Source organism: Musca autumnalis, unplaced genomic scaffold (assembly GCF_047663935.1).
Source record: "Musca autumnalis isolate F117 unplaced genomic scaffold, ASM4766393v1 scaffold_2, whole genome shotgun sequence".
Classification (NCBI taxonomy): domain Eukaryota; kingdom Metazoa; phylum Arthropoda; class Insecta; order Diptera; family Muscidae; genus Musca; species Musca autumnalis.
In genome coordinates, this window is record NW_027411755.1 from 93,763,033 (window position 1) to 93,776,868 (window position 13,836).

Genomic DNA, 13,836 nt, shown 5'->3' on the forward strand with positions numbered 1-13,836 from the left:
TTGAGGCAAAAAGTCATTTTTTCAAGTCAGCGATTGAAATCAAATAATAACGGAATTATATTCTTAATAGGCCGTTTATATATAACAAGGTTAACCCAGTGGGTCTGGGTTTCAAATGTCATTTCCATTGTATATACTTCAAACAAATCCTCATAAAGAAGGTTAACCCTGCAAAAAACTATAATATAAACGCCGTATAACACTTTCAAACATCCAAAACCAAAAAATTACAACCTGGCAACGACCCACGGCGACATGCCAAGCTGTCAAAGATGTCATAATTATCATTCCGTTTATTTCTGACATTCAGTCGTAATTAAACAATTTAAGTATTTTGGCGCCAAACCCTGATCTGTTGATGTTATCTATTTTTTAAAAATGGAAAACACGGGTAATGGTATGTAAATTAAGATTAGCATTAAAAGTGTAAATGTAATATTAGATGTGGTCAATAATTTGTTGTGTCAGTAAGTGATGGTTTTTGATGTAGTCTGTGGTATCGTCCATGTGTTCTTTGGAGTAGAACTTTCGGCTTCACGGTGCTTTCTCGTAAAAATACAGTATCGGCCAAAACTAAAGCACCCCCTCAGTAAATTTTTTTGAAATGATAATTTTTTTATGAAAACTAAATTATTAATTTATATTTTATTTTTCTTTTTTTATTTATATCTTTATGATTGGAAAATACAAAAATAAGGAATTCAGGATTTAATAAACAAAAGTTAAAATTCAAAAAATATTTTAGGTCGCAAATGTAAGCGGACAAAACTAAAGCACCCCCCATTTGAGGTACAGCAAAAACTATTGAAATCAATATTTCGTTGCTTATTCTCTATTCTGGATGACGCAATCACATCTTTTTGGTATAGAAGATACTAAATTATTAATTACTGCAGGCGAAATAATTGATTTTCGGAAAATTTAGCTTAAATCCTCAAAATACTAAAAATCGGAAGGTACCGTTATATGGAGGCTATACCCAAACGTGGACCCAGGTCTAAGATTTTTGGTGGATATGTTTTGTGACCACTAAGAACCCTAAGTACCAAATTACAGCTAATTTAGTAGGAAAATGTGGCTTAAATATCCGAAATACCGAAGATCGGAAGGTACCGCTATAAGGGTAATTAGCCGATATTGTTCATATTCATCCAAAAATGATGTCATTCAGAATAGAGGATGTCCGCTTATATTTGCGACCTAAAATATTTTTTGAATTTTAACTTTTGTTTATTAAATTCTGAATTCCTTATTTTTGTATTTTCCAATTATAAAGATATAAATAAATAAAAAGAAAAATAAATATAAATTTATAATTTAGTTTTCATAAAAAAAATATCATTTCAAAAAAATTTACTGAGGGGGTGCTTTAGTTTTGGCCGATACTGTATGTATCTGGTGAAATGTGACAGATTTTGAAAAGAATTTTTGCGTTTTCTTGCGAATAAAAAAATTATCAACTTCCAGATTTCGTAAAACTTAAAAATTTGGATATTTTTAATTTTTGGTTGGAAAATCAGCGAAAACCTAATGAATGGATTTCTGCAAAATTTAATCGAGGTGTCAAAGACTACTTCATGACGGAAGTTAAAAAGCAAATTTATAATATTTGTGTACGCCTTAACCAAAAATGGATAAAAAATTGGAGGTCAAAAAGTCGTGTATTACAATTTGAAAGCTTATGGTTAGCTAGCGACACAGTATTTACGCTAGAACAAGGTAATGATAAAAAGAAGAGAGGGGGCCCTAATGTGGATTATAGTGAAGGAAGAAAACTTGCTTCGGAAGTCTGCTATGAACGCGGCAACAATACCAAATCCTTGATTCATGCCGCCTCTGTTTCGGCCAATTTGTCAAAAGAAAAAAGGCATAATTTCAAAAATGAGAAGCCAATTGATAATTCCCTTCGCCGGGATGAAATCATGATATTGGTAGCGATCAGTAAAATTTTGCAACACTGTCAGTTCGTTTTGAAAAACATTACTCTCTGTAAGTCGATGGTCAGACTAGCAAGGTTTCTTGAAACCAATTTCGATAAAGTTTCTTTTCAAGTTTCGTTAGTGTCCACACACGGAAACGTGAAATTTAAGATTTTTGCGTGTCCTCTTCATTTTACCATTCGCGTTTGTTGTGTTTCTCATACCAATAAAAAAACCAAAACAAACATACATAAACTAAAAAACAACACAAAATAATTAACATTAATAATTAAATTAATACTTAAATTGTTAGTATTTCATTAATTAAATGTTTTATTAAATTTGTTTATGCTTGTTTTGTTGTTAACTTTTACTTGAGAAAATAAAAATGAAAGAAAATGGAAAGAAAAAACTAGCAACGAATAACAAGAAGAGGCAACACAACAAACACAGAAAACCATGTACATGGGTTTCACTACTTCATACCCCTCGCCTATAAACTTGACGTCGCCATGTTGAAATCGTGCTAGTCTGACCATCGACTAATAGAGGGTAATAAATGAAGTTGAGCCAATGGGGGAATACTCCATTCAAGCAATCGAAAAATATTTAAACTATGTTCTCAAGGAAGTTCGGTATCAACCAACTAAATTGAGAAAACAATTAACTTCGACAGAGAAAATTTATGAACGATATATCCAAATCTGAACCGATTTCAATATGATGTCTCAATAATGTTTTCTAGACCAAGTTCCCTCACACGCTTTAAATTGCGTGTTTGTTGCACGAAATACCTTTGGCGAAAATATATAAGGGAGCTATATCCAAATCTGAACCGATTTCAAAATAACTTGGCAAACTTATTTCCAGTCCGAATCCCGCCATATATTCCAAATATCATCATAATTAGACAGAATTTTCGTGTTTGGTCCATCAATTACTCGAAATCGGGCGAACATATGAGAGCTATATCTATATATGAACCGATATCAACCAAATTTGGCAGATTAGCTTCTAGGCTGATTATAAACATCTGCACGAAATTTTGAAGGCCTAGTTTGCCCCTGTGATTTTTGCCTCAAAAACATATCATTGGCCCCATCGTGCTATGGATTGAAATTATGAAATTTTGATATGAACTCATAGATAACAACGCGTATAAATTACGGGCATTATTGGCGGACAAATTGTTCTGTTTTGGCAAGTCAGCTGATTGCTTGCTGGTTTTTGCTGGGAATGTGTCTGTTTCATGGTATAAGTAAAGAGGTAGGTTTAAGGGCGAAACCTATAGCTCTGCGTGTTGCGTGTGCGTTCAAAAATACAAAAGCAAAATACATGTATTTCAAATTGAAAACAACAACAAATACATGTATTTTGTTTTTGTATTTTTGAACGCACACGCAACACGCAGAGCTATAGGTTTCGCCCTAAATGAAAACAATCTATAGAACCCTTATTTTTCCTTAATTCTTAAAACTTCAAAATTAGTAAATACAAAAGCAACAAGTGGGTTTGTTTACAACACCTTTTTGAGCATTTTATAAAAATCGCGAAAAATGAATGAAGTGTCATGGTTTCTCCACATAATCGAGTTGTGGATATGATAAAATGACTGTTTCAATGCAAAGCTGACGGATTTCTTCCATACAAATGTTCTAAAAACAATTTAAAAAATCATTGAATTCGATGGTTTTAAAAATTGTTTGGCATATTATTCAAAAAGAACACACACATACACAGAATGGGTATATTGTTTTGAAGTTTTAGGAACACTCGAAAGAAAAAATTTAAATTGACACAAAGTTTTAGCTAACCTTTCTTATACGGCGTTTAGATTATAGTTTTTTGCAGGGTTAACCTTCTTTATGAGGATTTATTTGAAGTATACACAATGGAAATGACATTTGAAACCCAGACCCACTGGGTTAACCTGGTTATATGTAAACGGCCTATTATTAAACCATGGTCTGTTTACTTTTTACAATTTTCTTTAAAAAGAGAATAAAAACCCCTTACTCTCTGAGTTCTTGCTGGGAAAGTAACCAGACAGACCTATGTTTGCCAAGAATTGCAAAGTCCGCCACAAAACATTCGGATTTAAATTAGCTGATCAAACCTGCAATTTCTTACAAGAAACATTTTGCAAAAATGTGTAAGTTCTCAGTAACAAAAGTCTCCAAAATTCTCTCTCAATTGGCTCTCTTTTATGCCTTGTTCAGACTGACGGTAATTCGCTCTCTATTCGTTGTTCGACCCCAAATTACGATATAATTACTTCATTTCCCATACAAAATTTTGAGGACGAACAACGATTTGTGTACATTGTTCAATTTAGAACGACGATAAAATATGTCCCATCTCTAACAAATGAGAGAATTTATCGAAATAAATTAATTATGACAGGAAAAAAATAAAATTTAAAATTTATTAAAAACCCAAACATTTGTAGAAAAACAGCAGAACATTAATGAAAAGTAAACGGTTTAACGACTAGTATACATTCAATTCATAACAAAAGCTGTGTTCCTTTACCCCCCGTTTACACATGCAAGTGGCAGTTCGAAAAACACAAATACACTCACACATATTCATTGCCACACCAACTAACAACCTCACTGCCGACAAAATTTTCTTGTCAGTAATCAATGTAAGTGCTTTGAAAGTAACTTCAATTTTTTTCCGAACGTCTACACATGCAAGTGTCAGTTCGAAAAAATTGAAGTTTCGACTATAATATGTATACACAACTGTCTGTAAGTTACTTGCATGTGTAATCATTGGGTAACTTACCTGAGGTTACCATTTTTAACCTGCAAAGCGTTCCTTAACCCCGAAAAGTGGCAAAACTGGAAGCAATTTTTAAGAGAGTGAGAGTGGAGAGAGTTCGAAAATAGCTTTCTCTTCTACCACAGGCTACCAGCAAAATTTCTGCAGGTAAAAAATGACTGATTTTTCGACTTTTGTTTGACGATTATTTCACAATGAAAAAGAAAATGGACGAAAAACAGAAGAAAAAGTCGAACGCTGACAAAACTAAATTAAAAACTGTGAAATAAAAGACGAAAATTGATTTTTTATGTTCCTTTTTGACATTGCTGCCAGATCTACCATTTTTCCGTTCCTTTACTTTTCTGGTGAAAATGTTCATGAGAGAGCAATTTGAACAATTTTGACACTTTTCTCTTTTACCACCCTTACCATTAAAAAAGTAAAGGAACAAAGCTAAATTTTCTCTATTCTTTTATTGCAGTTGCATTTCTTTTCCATCGTTTCAAATTCGCGTACAAATTTAGAAACAAAAATCAAATGCCTGCCAGAAAGTCTGTATACCAAATAGTTATTGTCGCAGGTCTCTCTCTCGTTAATTTTGAAAATAGAAAAATTAAAAAATGTGCTGAAGACACCAAAATTGTGGTAAAAAATAGAAAAGATGAATGAAAATAATATAATTAACTATTTAACAGATATCTGAAAGAAGGACAAATAGTTTTTCAAATCATATCAGTTAATTATACTCGCCTTTTGGACGGAACTTTCTTTAAAATCAGTAAATAAAAAGTATAAAAATATGAATCATGTTGCTATGAACTGTGTACCATGTCGTATGAACGGGTTAATTCGTGTACATAATTATGAGAGCGAACAACGTGATTCAAATGCTGGTATGAACATGGCATTACTTTACAAGTTTTTTATCGAACAGCATTTTGTAAAAGTTTGTACAAACTTTTGGGTTATCGAACAGACCTATTGTTGACCATTAAAAGTCGACTTTTCGATTTTTTCGACTACGATTTTCGACTAATCTATTAATGGAAAGTCGACTTGCGTATCCCTAGTATTCATATCCGTCATTTTGTGGGGAAGATTTTATTCTACAAAAGAAGAAGAAATTTCGGAATTTAATATTATTTTATTAATAAAAGAGCAACAATATCGATAAAGCAAACAAAAACCTCGAAATATTGTGTCCGCTTTCCAAAAATAACAACTTGTATGGCCGTTTTAAAAGTCCTGCAAGAAATTCCGTTTTCGTCGTTGTCGTTGTTTGTCGTATAAGCAGTACCAATTAAAATCACGAACAGACGCAGGAATGTATCTAGTGACAACAGTAGAAAAAGAGATCCAATAAGAATTCAAAAAGTTTTATCGAAAAGAAATACAAAAATTGCCTTGAGCCAAGATTTTTTCGGCAAACTTCAAAATAAAATAAAATTACAAGATTTTTACCCAAATGAGAAATACGCGAAGTTGAGAAGCGCACTCCATCAATCGGGACTATTTGTTCTAAAGTTAAAAAATTGCATATACCACATTCATAATTTTTTTGTTTATTATGTGTCAGTGTGGGAAGTATTTTTTAGCTGAAATTAAGGACTGTCCAAATTTGCACAAAAAGTAATTAGAGATTTTAAGGCTTCATTGAAGTCGAGAGGGGTGTGCCGACTTTGAACAGTTTGCAGTAGCAGAAGCAGCAGCAAAAATCAACAACAGTCAAAGTAACCTCGATTCTTTATATTGGCCACATTTATTTGCATCAAACACCCCCACTGTCCTCCCTCTCGATTGGTGGCTTGTTCTACTCGGCATATATCTACTACACACTATTCCAATATATCTCCTGTTAGCATACCAACTGAATACCACACTCACCATCGCCATAAATCGCGACAGCAGTACATTTTTGTGTGTTAGTGTTGTTGTTTTCCTCTTTGTGTGTATGTATGTCGTATATGCGCCGTATTGTAATGGTGTAGATCTCGACGTATCGTAAGAATAAGTGAAAATTGTCAAAAAGATACCTGTTGTTGGTGCGCTATATAGGCGTTACCCATATTCTGCAAGTATTTATCGGCATAAAAATATAAAGAACTGCGAACAAGAAAGTAACTAATCCATTTTGGATATCTTAAGACACTTAAAGAAAAAAATATAAGCAGATTTTGTGTGGTTCAGTCAGCCGTCATATCGAAAAGAAAGCATTATAAACAGATTTTGTGTGGTCCAGTCAGTCGTCATATCGAAAAGAAAACATTATGGCAGAGGCAGCAGGTGGTTCCAATCAACAACAACAACCAAATAACGGCAGCGGTGCGGCGTCGACAGCAGCCACACACACGGATAATCCCAATGCAGAAATAATTCGTGGACAGATTTTTGAAGTAGGTCCACGCTATCGTAATTTGGCCTATATCGGCGAAGGTGCTTATGGCATGGTAGTGTAAGTATTTGCAAACATTACTCACACAAATAACTTGTTATCAAAGAGCATGTATGTATTTCATATTCATTTTGATAAAAGTATAAATTCCAATAATAACAATGAATAATAATATTTTAAAATAAATTGCTATGACTGTGTCATGATCGAAGAATCGTATTTGTGTACACATGTATGTATGTACGATGGTAGAAATTGCATACCTTTTTAATTTTCTCCAAAATTGACCTATAACACAAAAAATGCAATTAGCATCTATTACTTAATTTTTTATTTTTATTTAGAGCTACAGTTAAAAGTATCCACTTCAGCTTCTTTCATTAAAACTGCGATTGCAATTCCCGGGCCACACTAGAGTAATTTAACTGAAATTTTGCTTTTTTTTTTTTTGAAAAAGCACATAATTTCAAGAAACTAGCGCACATGATTTCATTTGTTCGTCAATTTTGCTTTGTTGCAATATTCGTATGAAACAAACATATCGTCTTATTTTACATTTTCTTTTAATTTCTTGTAAAAATTGCATTGAAATTACTGTAGTGTGGACCGGGACTAAGAGTAAATTAATGAAAATGACTTTGTGTTTTTTTATATCTTTACATTAATGTCTTAACTTAAATTTAATAAAATAAAATTAGCAAAATTCAGGCAAATTTAGAAAAAAAAATAAATAAAAATGGTTAAACAACATCGATTTCTACCTCACAGTGAAAAGTATCCACACTAAAAGTTTTATTAAACAAAAGGGATTTCTTAGGAGTTTAGAAGTTGGTATGATATCCTTTGGCTTTCAGCCTTTTTGGCATAGATTTAACTAAATTTTCGGTGGAAGAAATTTGAATTCCCCCCCCCCCCCCCCCCTTCTTCTTGCAAGGCATTTTCAGGATTCCTATTCTTTTGATGTTATGACTTCTTATATTTTTCTCCAAAATACTACATAATTTTTCAATAGGATTCAAATCCGGTGATTGGGAAGGTCTTTGAATCACTTTTGGACGTTATATAATATCATTCATTCTCGAACAATGTGTTATTTGTGCTTCGAGTCATTATCTTTATAAAATTGGAATGTTGTCCCCAATCCCTTTTTCTCAGCGCTACACCTCAAATTATCCTTCAGAATGTGTAAATAACACATCTTATACATAATTCCTTCGATAAAGACTAGATTCCCTTCACCGGGAGCACTCATACAACCCCATAAAAGACCCCCCTCGTGCTTTACGGTTGGAAATGTGTGTTTAAGGTCGGATTTGCCCTCTGCCATACCTTACTTGCTCCATCCGACCCAAGATTTTAGAAAGAGAAATCCAAAGGGGCTTTCTTATTTAATTTATTTTATCAAAAGCACAGTACCACAGGGTAAACACAATACATCCTGGTGTAAACCTCTTGAGGCCATCGGCACATTGTGGCTAGAAACGTTGAGGAAACATTAAAAATAATGCGAATAGGAACCCCCAAGTATTAGTTGGGGCTCTTATTTCCGATATATGGGTCAGAGTACTTCGTAGTAGAAGTTTTGAAAACAATTTGAAAAGTTATACACCTGCCAAGAAACTATTTTCATACCCAAAGGAAGACAATTTGTGAAACACCGGTAGAAAATTAAATGTTTTATGTGGTTTAAACGACCCAATATGATTTTTTTATTTTATGTTTAATCAATATTATTAAAAATAAAATTTAATAACAAAAAATATAAAAAACCTGAATAATTTAGCCATATTACGATATTTTAGCCACTGTTGGTTGAAACAATGGGTTCTTAACCGTTGTGTTGTTTGAGTTGGAAGCTGTATAACTTTTCAAATTATTTTCAAAACTTCTACTGCGAAGTACTCTGAGCCATATATCGGAAATAAAAGCCCCAACTAATACTTGGGGGTTCCTATTCGCATTACTTTTAAATTTTCCTCAACGTTTCTAGCCACAATGTGCCGATGGTCTCAAGGGGTTTATACCAGGATGTATTGTGTTTACCACTATTCGGTTGTTTAACTTTTTTATTATGCGGCAAACAAAAGAACGGTTGATATTGATCCAATTTCCAAATGAATACTTTAAAATTTAAATTTTTAAATTTACCATGTCCTAGAAGATAAATTTAAGTCAAAAGTACAGTTAATTTACACCGATGACACTACCATTTTTAATAATATTCTATTGTTGCTTTTGTTTTGCAATCCCCGTTCTCGAGGATCAGTCAATATTGTTGTTGTCGTTATCCCATCCAACTACAAAGTACAGAAACAACTTGTTGAAAGCTCTCAGTACATAATAAAAACAACTGGGCACAAAATATTACATTTTTAAAAATTTTAACGGATCCAAAAATTGAATTAATGCAAAATCCTTGATTTGTTGCTTTTGATATGCACAACACTGTAAGCCACACTGATAATCACTAAGCAGATTCTACAATATGCTGTTTTAAAACAGGTTCTACAAGAATTGGAAGCACGGATATATTTTTGGAGCTGCCATAATAACTGTATTTACGATATGCAGAAAACAGGTCGTAAGATAGGACAGAACAATTATATAAGAAATAAATAAGAAATTTCAAGGGAAATCCGTCAATAACTGGCGCATTGGACTTTATATTGAAAAAATAATGTACAATTCATGTAAAGTGATAGCGCGAAAGTCAAATTGTTCCTCATCAATAGACAAAGGCTGAGGCAATGCTGGCACCGCAAAGTGTGTCCAAAATAATTCTTTTGTGTCAAAAATCGATATTTTCTAAATGGATGAAGATAGAGCTATGAAAATTGGAGAAGATGTTTGTCGAATGGAGATCTTTTATTTTGCAGAATTACAAATATCATATATTTTTTAATTTGTAACCTCAAAGCGGCGGGATTCAGGGATGGTCCTCACTATGAACTCACTATGAACAATTATGATGGATGAGACTATGACAAATGACAAAAATATTGTCAGGGGTTACACTCAATCCCAACATGGATCAGAAGAATCCAATGTTAAATATACAGGAGAACACGAACATCTAGTTGCTGGGGTGACAAATCTTGGTAATGATTCCTTGAGTCAATCAGGTACATCGCTGCATTCATGATGAAATTGTTTAATATATACCCTAATACCCCGATTTGGGCTGCACTTCTTCGTACTGTTTCTGTTTAAAAAGAAAAGATCTACTAGTTGTTTTCAGAAGTTTAACGCAAGAAGAAGATTTATGTTCGAAACGCATTAAAAGCTATGCATAAGCTATGACAAATAATTGATCTGAAATGTCGTTCCTTTCTTTTTTGCAAATATTAGTTAATCGGTTTTTATCACAATATTTAAAATTTTATTGAGGCCCTTTAAACTGGTAGGTTTTGCACTCAGTTCAATATTTATTTCAAATCGTAGAATGCCTTGTATTTTGTTTTATAATATTGTCTTTGGTATGAAAATTTTTCCTTCATTCAAAAATAAAACTTTCAATACTTAACAACTCTATAAATACATATAATAAATTCAAGAGGTTATGGGCGACCAAAGAAAGGAAGTTCCTCATGGAATAGTTCAATTTAATGGAACAAATTATGAAAACTGGAGTATTCGTGTAAAGATGTATTTGGATTCAGTTGATGTGTTGGAAGTAATTGAATCGAACTTGAGAGACGATGCTCCTAATGCGGAAAAAATAAAACATCGTGAAATGGATAAGAAAGCTAAATATATTATAGTCAATTGTATCCATGACGATTATTTGGATTATGTAAGAGATAAAACTTCTGCAAAGCAAATGTGGGATGATTTAAAGAACGTGTTTACGGTGAGATCTTCTACAAATCAGACAATATTAAGGAAGCAGCTAGCAAAATTGAAGTTATCAGAAGATACAAAAATGATGGATCATTTCTTGGAATTCGACAGTCTGGTACGCCAATTAAAGTCAGCTGGAGCAAAATTAGATGAGCGCGATTTGGTATCGCAACTGTTTGTAAGTCTGCCGGAAAGTTATGACCCCCTAATAACAGCTTTGGAAAATATGAAAGAGGACGAGTTAACATTATCGGTAGTAAAACAACGTTTACTAGCTGAAGAGAGAAAAAGGGGTGATCGAATTGGAGATTATGATGTTGAAAAATCAGGAGCAGTATTTATTGCTCGCAAGAGTAATAAATTAAAATTCAACGGAAAATGCCACAATTGCGGAAAAATGGGGCATATGAAAATGAATTGCCGGTTTAAAAAAGAAGCAAATTTATCGATGAACCATCAAAAAGCCAAGGTTCATAGTTCTGATGATCAAAGTGAAGATGAATTAGTGTGCTTTATGGTAAATGAAAATAGGAGTAACGCTACCAACATGAATTTTATTTTGGATTCAGGATCAAGCGACCATATTTCAAACAATCGAAGTCTTTTTCATGACCTGAGAACGATGAAGATACCTTTAACAATAAGTATTGCCAAAGATGGTGAGCTGCTGACTGCAAATGAAATGGGTGATATACATGGACACACATCTACTGGTCAACGTATTATACTTAAAAATGTTCTTTATGTACCAAATTTGAGAGAAAATTTGCTATCTGTTAGCAAGATAACACAAGCAGGGTTAGAGGTAGTTTTCAAGAGAAATAATGCAGCAATTTTAAACAATGGTAAAGAATTAGCCATAGCCGAACCTAGAGGTAATGTTTTTGAACTTAAATTCATTAAATGTATAAACTGTTCTTATTTGTGTTCTGATGATGAGGGAAGGCTTTGGCATTGTAGATTAGGCCATATAAATCAAAAAAGCCTTGAGTCAATGAGTCGAAGTGAAATGGTGACTGGTATGGGAAATGTAAGATTTTTCGGAATGTGTGAGATATGCTTGAAAGGTAAACAGAGCGATATATGTGGGCCCATTTCTCCAAAAACTCACGATGGTTACAAATATTATGTATCATTCATTGATGATTTTACACATTTTGGTGTTATCTATTTAATTAAAAACAAGTCCGAAGTATTCGATAAGTTTAAGGAATACGAAGCTTTTGTAAGTGCAAAATTTTCAACTAAAATATCAATTTTGCGCTGCGATCAGGGTACAGAATATCGGTCAAAGGAACAATTGAAATACTATAAAATGAAAGGAATACAACTTGAGGAAACTATAGCGTATAGTCCGCAACAGAATGGTGTAGCTGAGCGGTTTAACAGAACTATAGTTGAGAAGGTTCGAACAATGTTGATTGGATCAAATGCTCCAAAAGAAATGTGGGGAGAAGCAGCCTTGGCTGCAGTATACTTGTTAAATCGGAGTCCAACCAGAAGTGTTGATAGTTCAGTTACACCAGCCGAACTGTGGTATGGAAATAAAACAGATATTAAGAAGTTAAGAATTTTTGGTTGTAAAGCCCATGTTTGGATACCGGACCAAAAGAGGAAGAAGTTAGATCCAAAGAGCATGGAAGGAATTATGATCGGCTACACAAACAACGGCTATAGAATCTGGAATATGACAACCAGAAAAGTAGTGACAGCACGTGATGTTAAGTTTAATGAAACAGTATTTCCGTTTAAAAATGATACTTTGAAAAGTCAATATAATATAGTACCAATATATAGCAATGAGCAAGAGAGGGGTGCAGAAAATATCTTGGAAAGTCGATGTGATATACCAATTCGCAGCAATGAACAAGAGAGGGATGAAGAAAATGTTATAACTGCGAATGTGGATGTTTCAACCAGCGACAGTAACGAAACGATTACGAATGAGGAAGAGACAAATGATGACGGGCTTAACACAGATAGTGTACAAGAAACAGAAGACATTGATCAAGAAAATGTGTTCAACACACAAGAAGATGATTCACCAGCTTTAAGGAGAAGTGCTCGCGGTCTTATACCGAAAGTTTTCAAAGATTATTTTACAAGCTACAATGCAGATATTGTTGATATCAACGGTGAAGACCCAGAAACATATGCAGATATTTTATCAAGAGAAGACAGAAATAAATGGCTTAAAGCTATAGATGAAGAAGTACAATCAATGAACGACAACAATGTTTGGACCATAGTTAAAAAACCTGAAAATATAAAACCTCTGAAATCAAAGTGGGTATTTCGTGTTAAGAAGGATGAAAATGGAGATGTTTCAAGATACAAGGCGAGATTGGTGGCTAAAGGGTTTTTTACAAAAACATGGCATAGATTATGAAGAAACCTTTGCACCAGTAGCTAAACTTACAACTATGAGAATAATTTTAGCAGTTGGAGTTCAACGCGGGTACTTTTTCCACCAAATGGATGTCAAAACCGCTTTCCTACATGGAGAATTAAAAGAACAAATATTCATGGAAGCCCCAGATGGTATTGCTCTTAACAAGAATGAGATTTTCCGTCATAATAAGTCTATATATGGTTTAAAACAAAGTCCACGTTGCTGGAATGAGAAAATAAATACATTCCTTGTAAAAATTGGATTTGTGCGATCGAAGCATGATTACTGTCTGTATGTCAAACATGAAAATTCAAAGACAACATACATACTTTTATATGTTGATGATTTATTAATTGCATGTTGCGACGAAGTCGAGATTGAAATTCTGAAAAATGAACTATGCAAGGAGTTCAGCATGTCGGATAGTGGACATCTGAAATACTTTTTGGGCATTAAAATAGATTATAATAAAAAGGACGGAGTTATGAAATTATCACAGGAATGTAATATAAATAGAATCTTGG

The 13,836-nt window shown here is 33.4% G+C and overlaps 1 protein-coding gene across 1 annotated transcript in view; it reads left to right on the forward strand.

Annotated features, from left to right (window-relative positions):
• Positions 1–5,711: 5,711 nt before the first annotated feature.
• rl (Mitogen-activated protein kinase rl) overlaps positions 5,712–13,836 on the forward strand; it is a 57,015-nt gene continuing 48,890 nt past the window's right edge. The window contains exon 1 of the mRNA XM_073968450.1: positions 5,712–7,140. Within this exon, the coding sequence (XP_073824551.1) occupies positions 6,956–7,140 (185 nt within the window). The 5' untranslated portion in view covers positions 5,712–6,955. The remainder of the gene's footprint in view (positions 7,141–13,836) is intronic.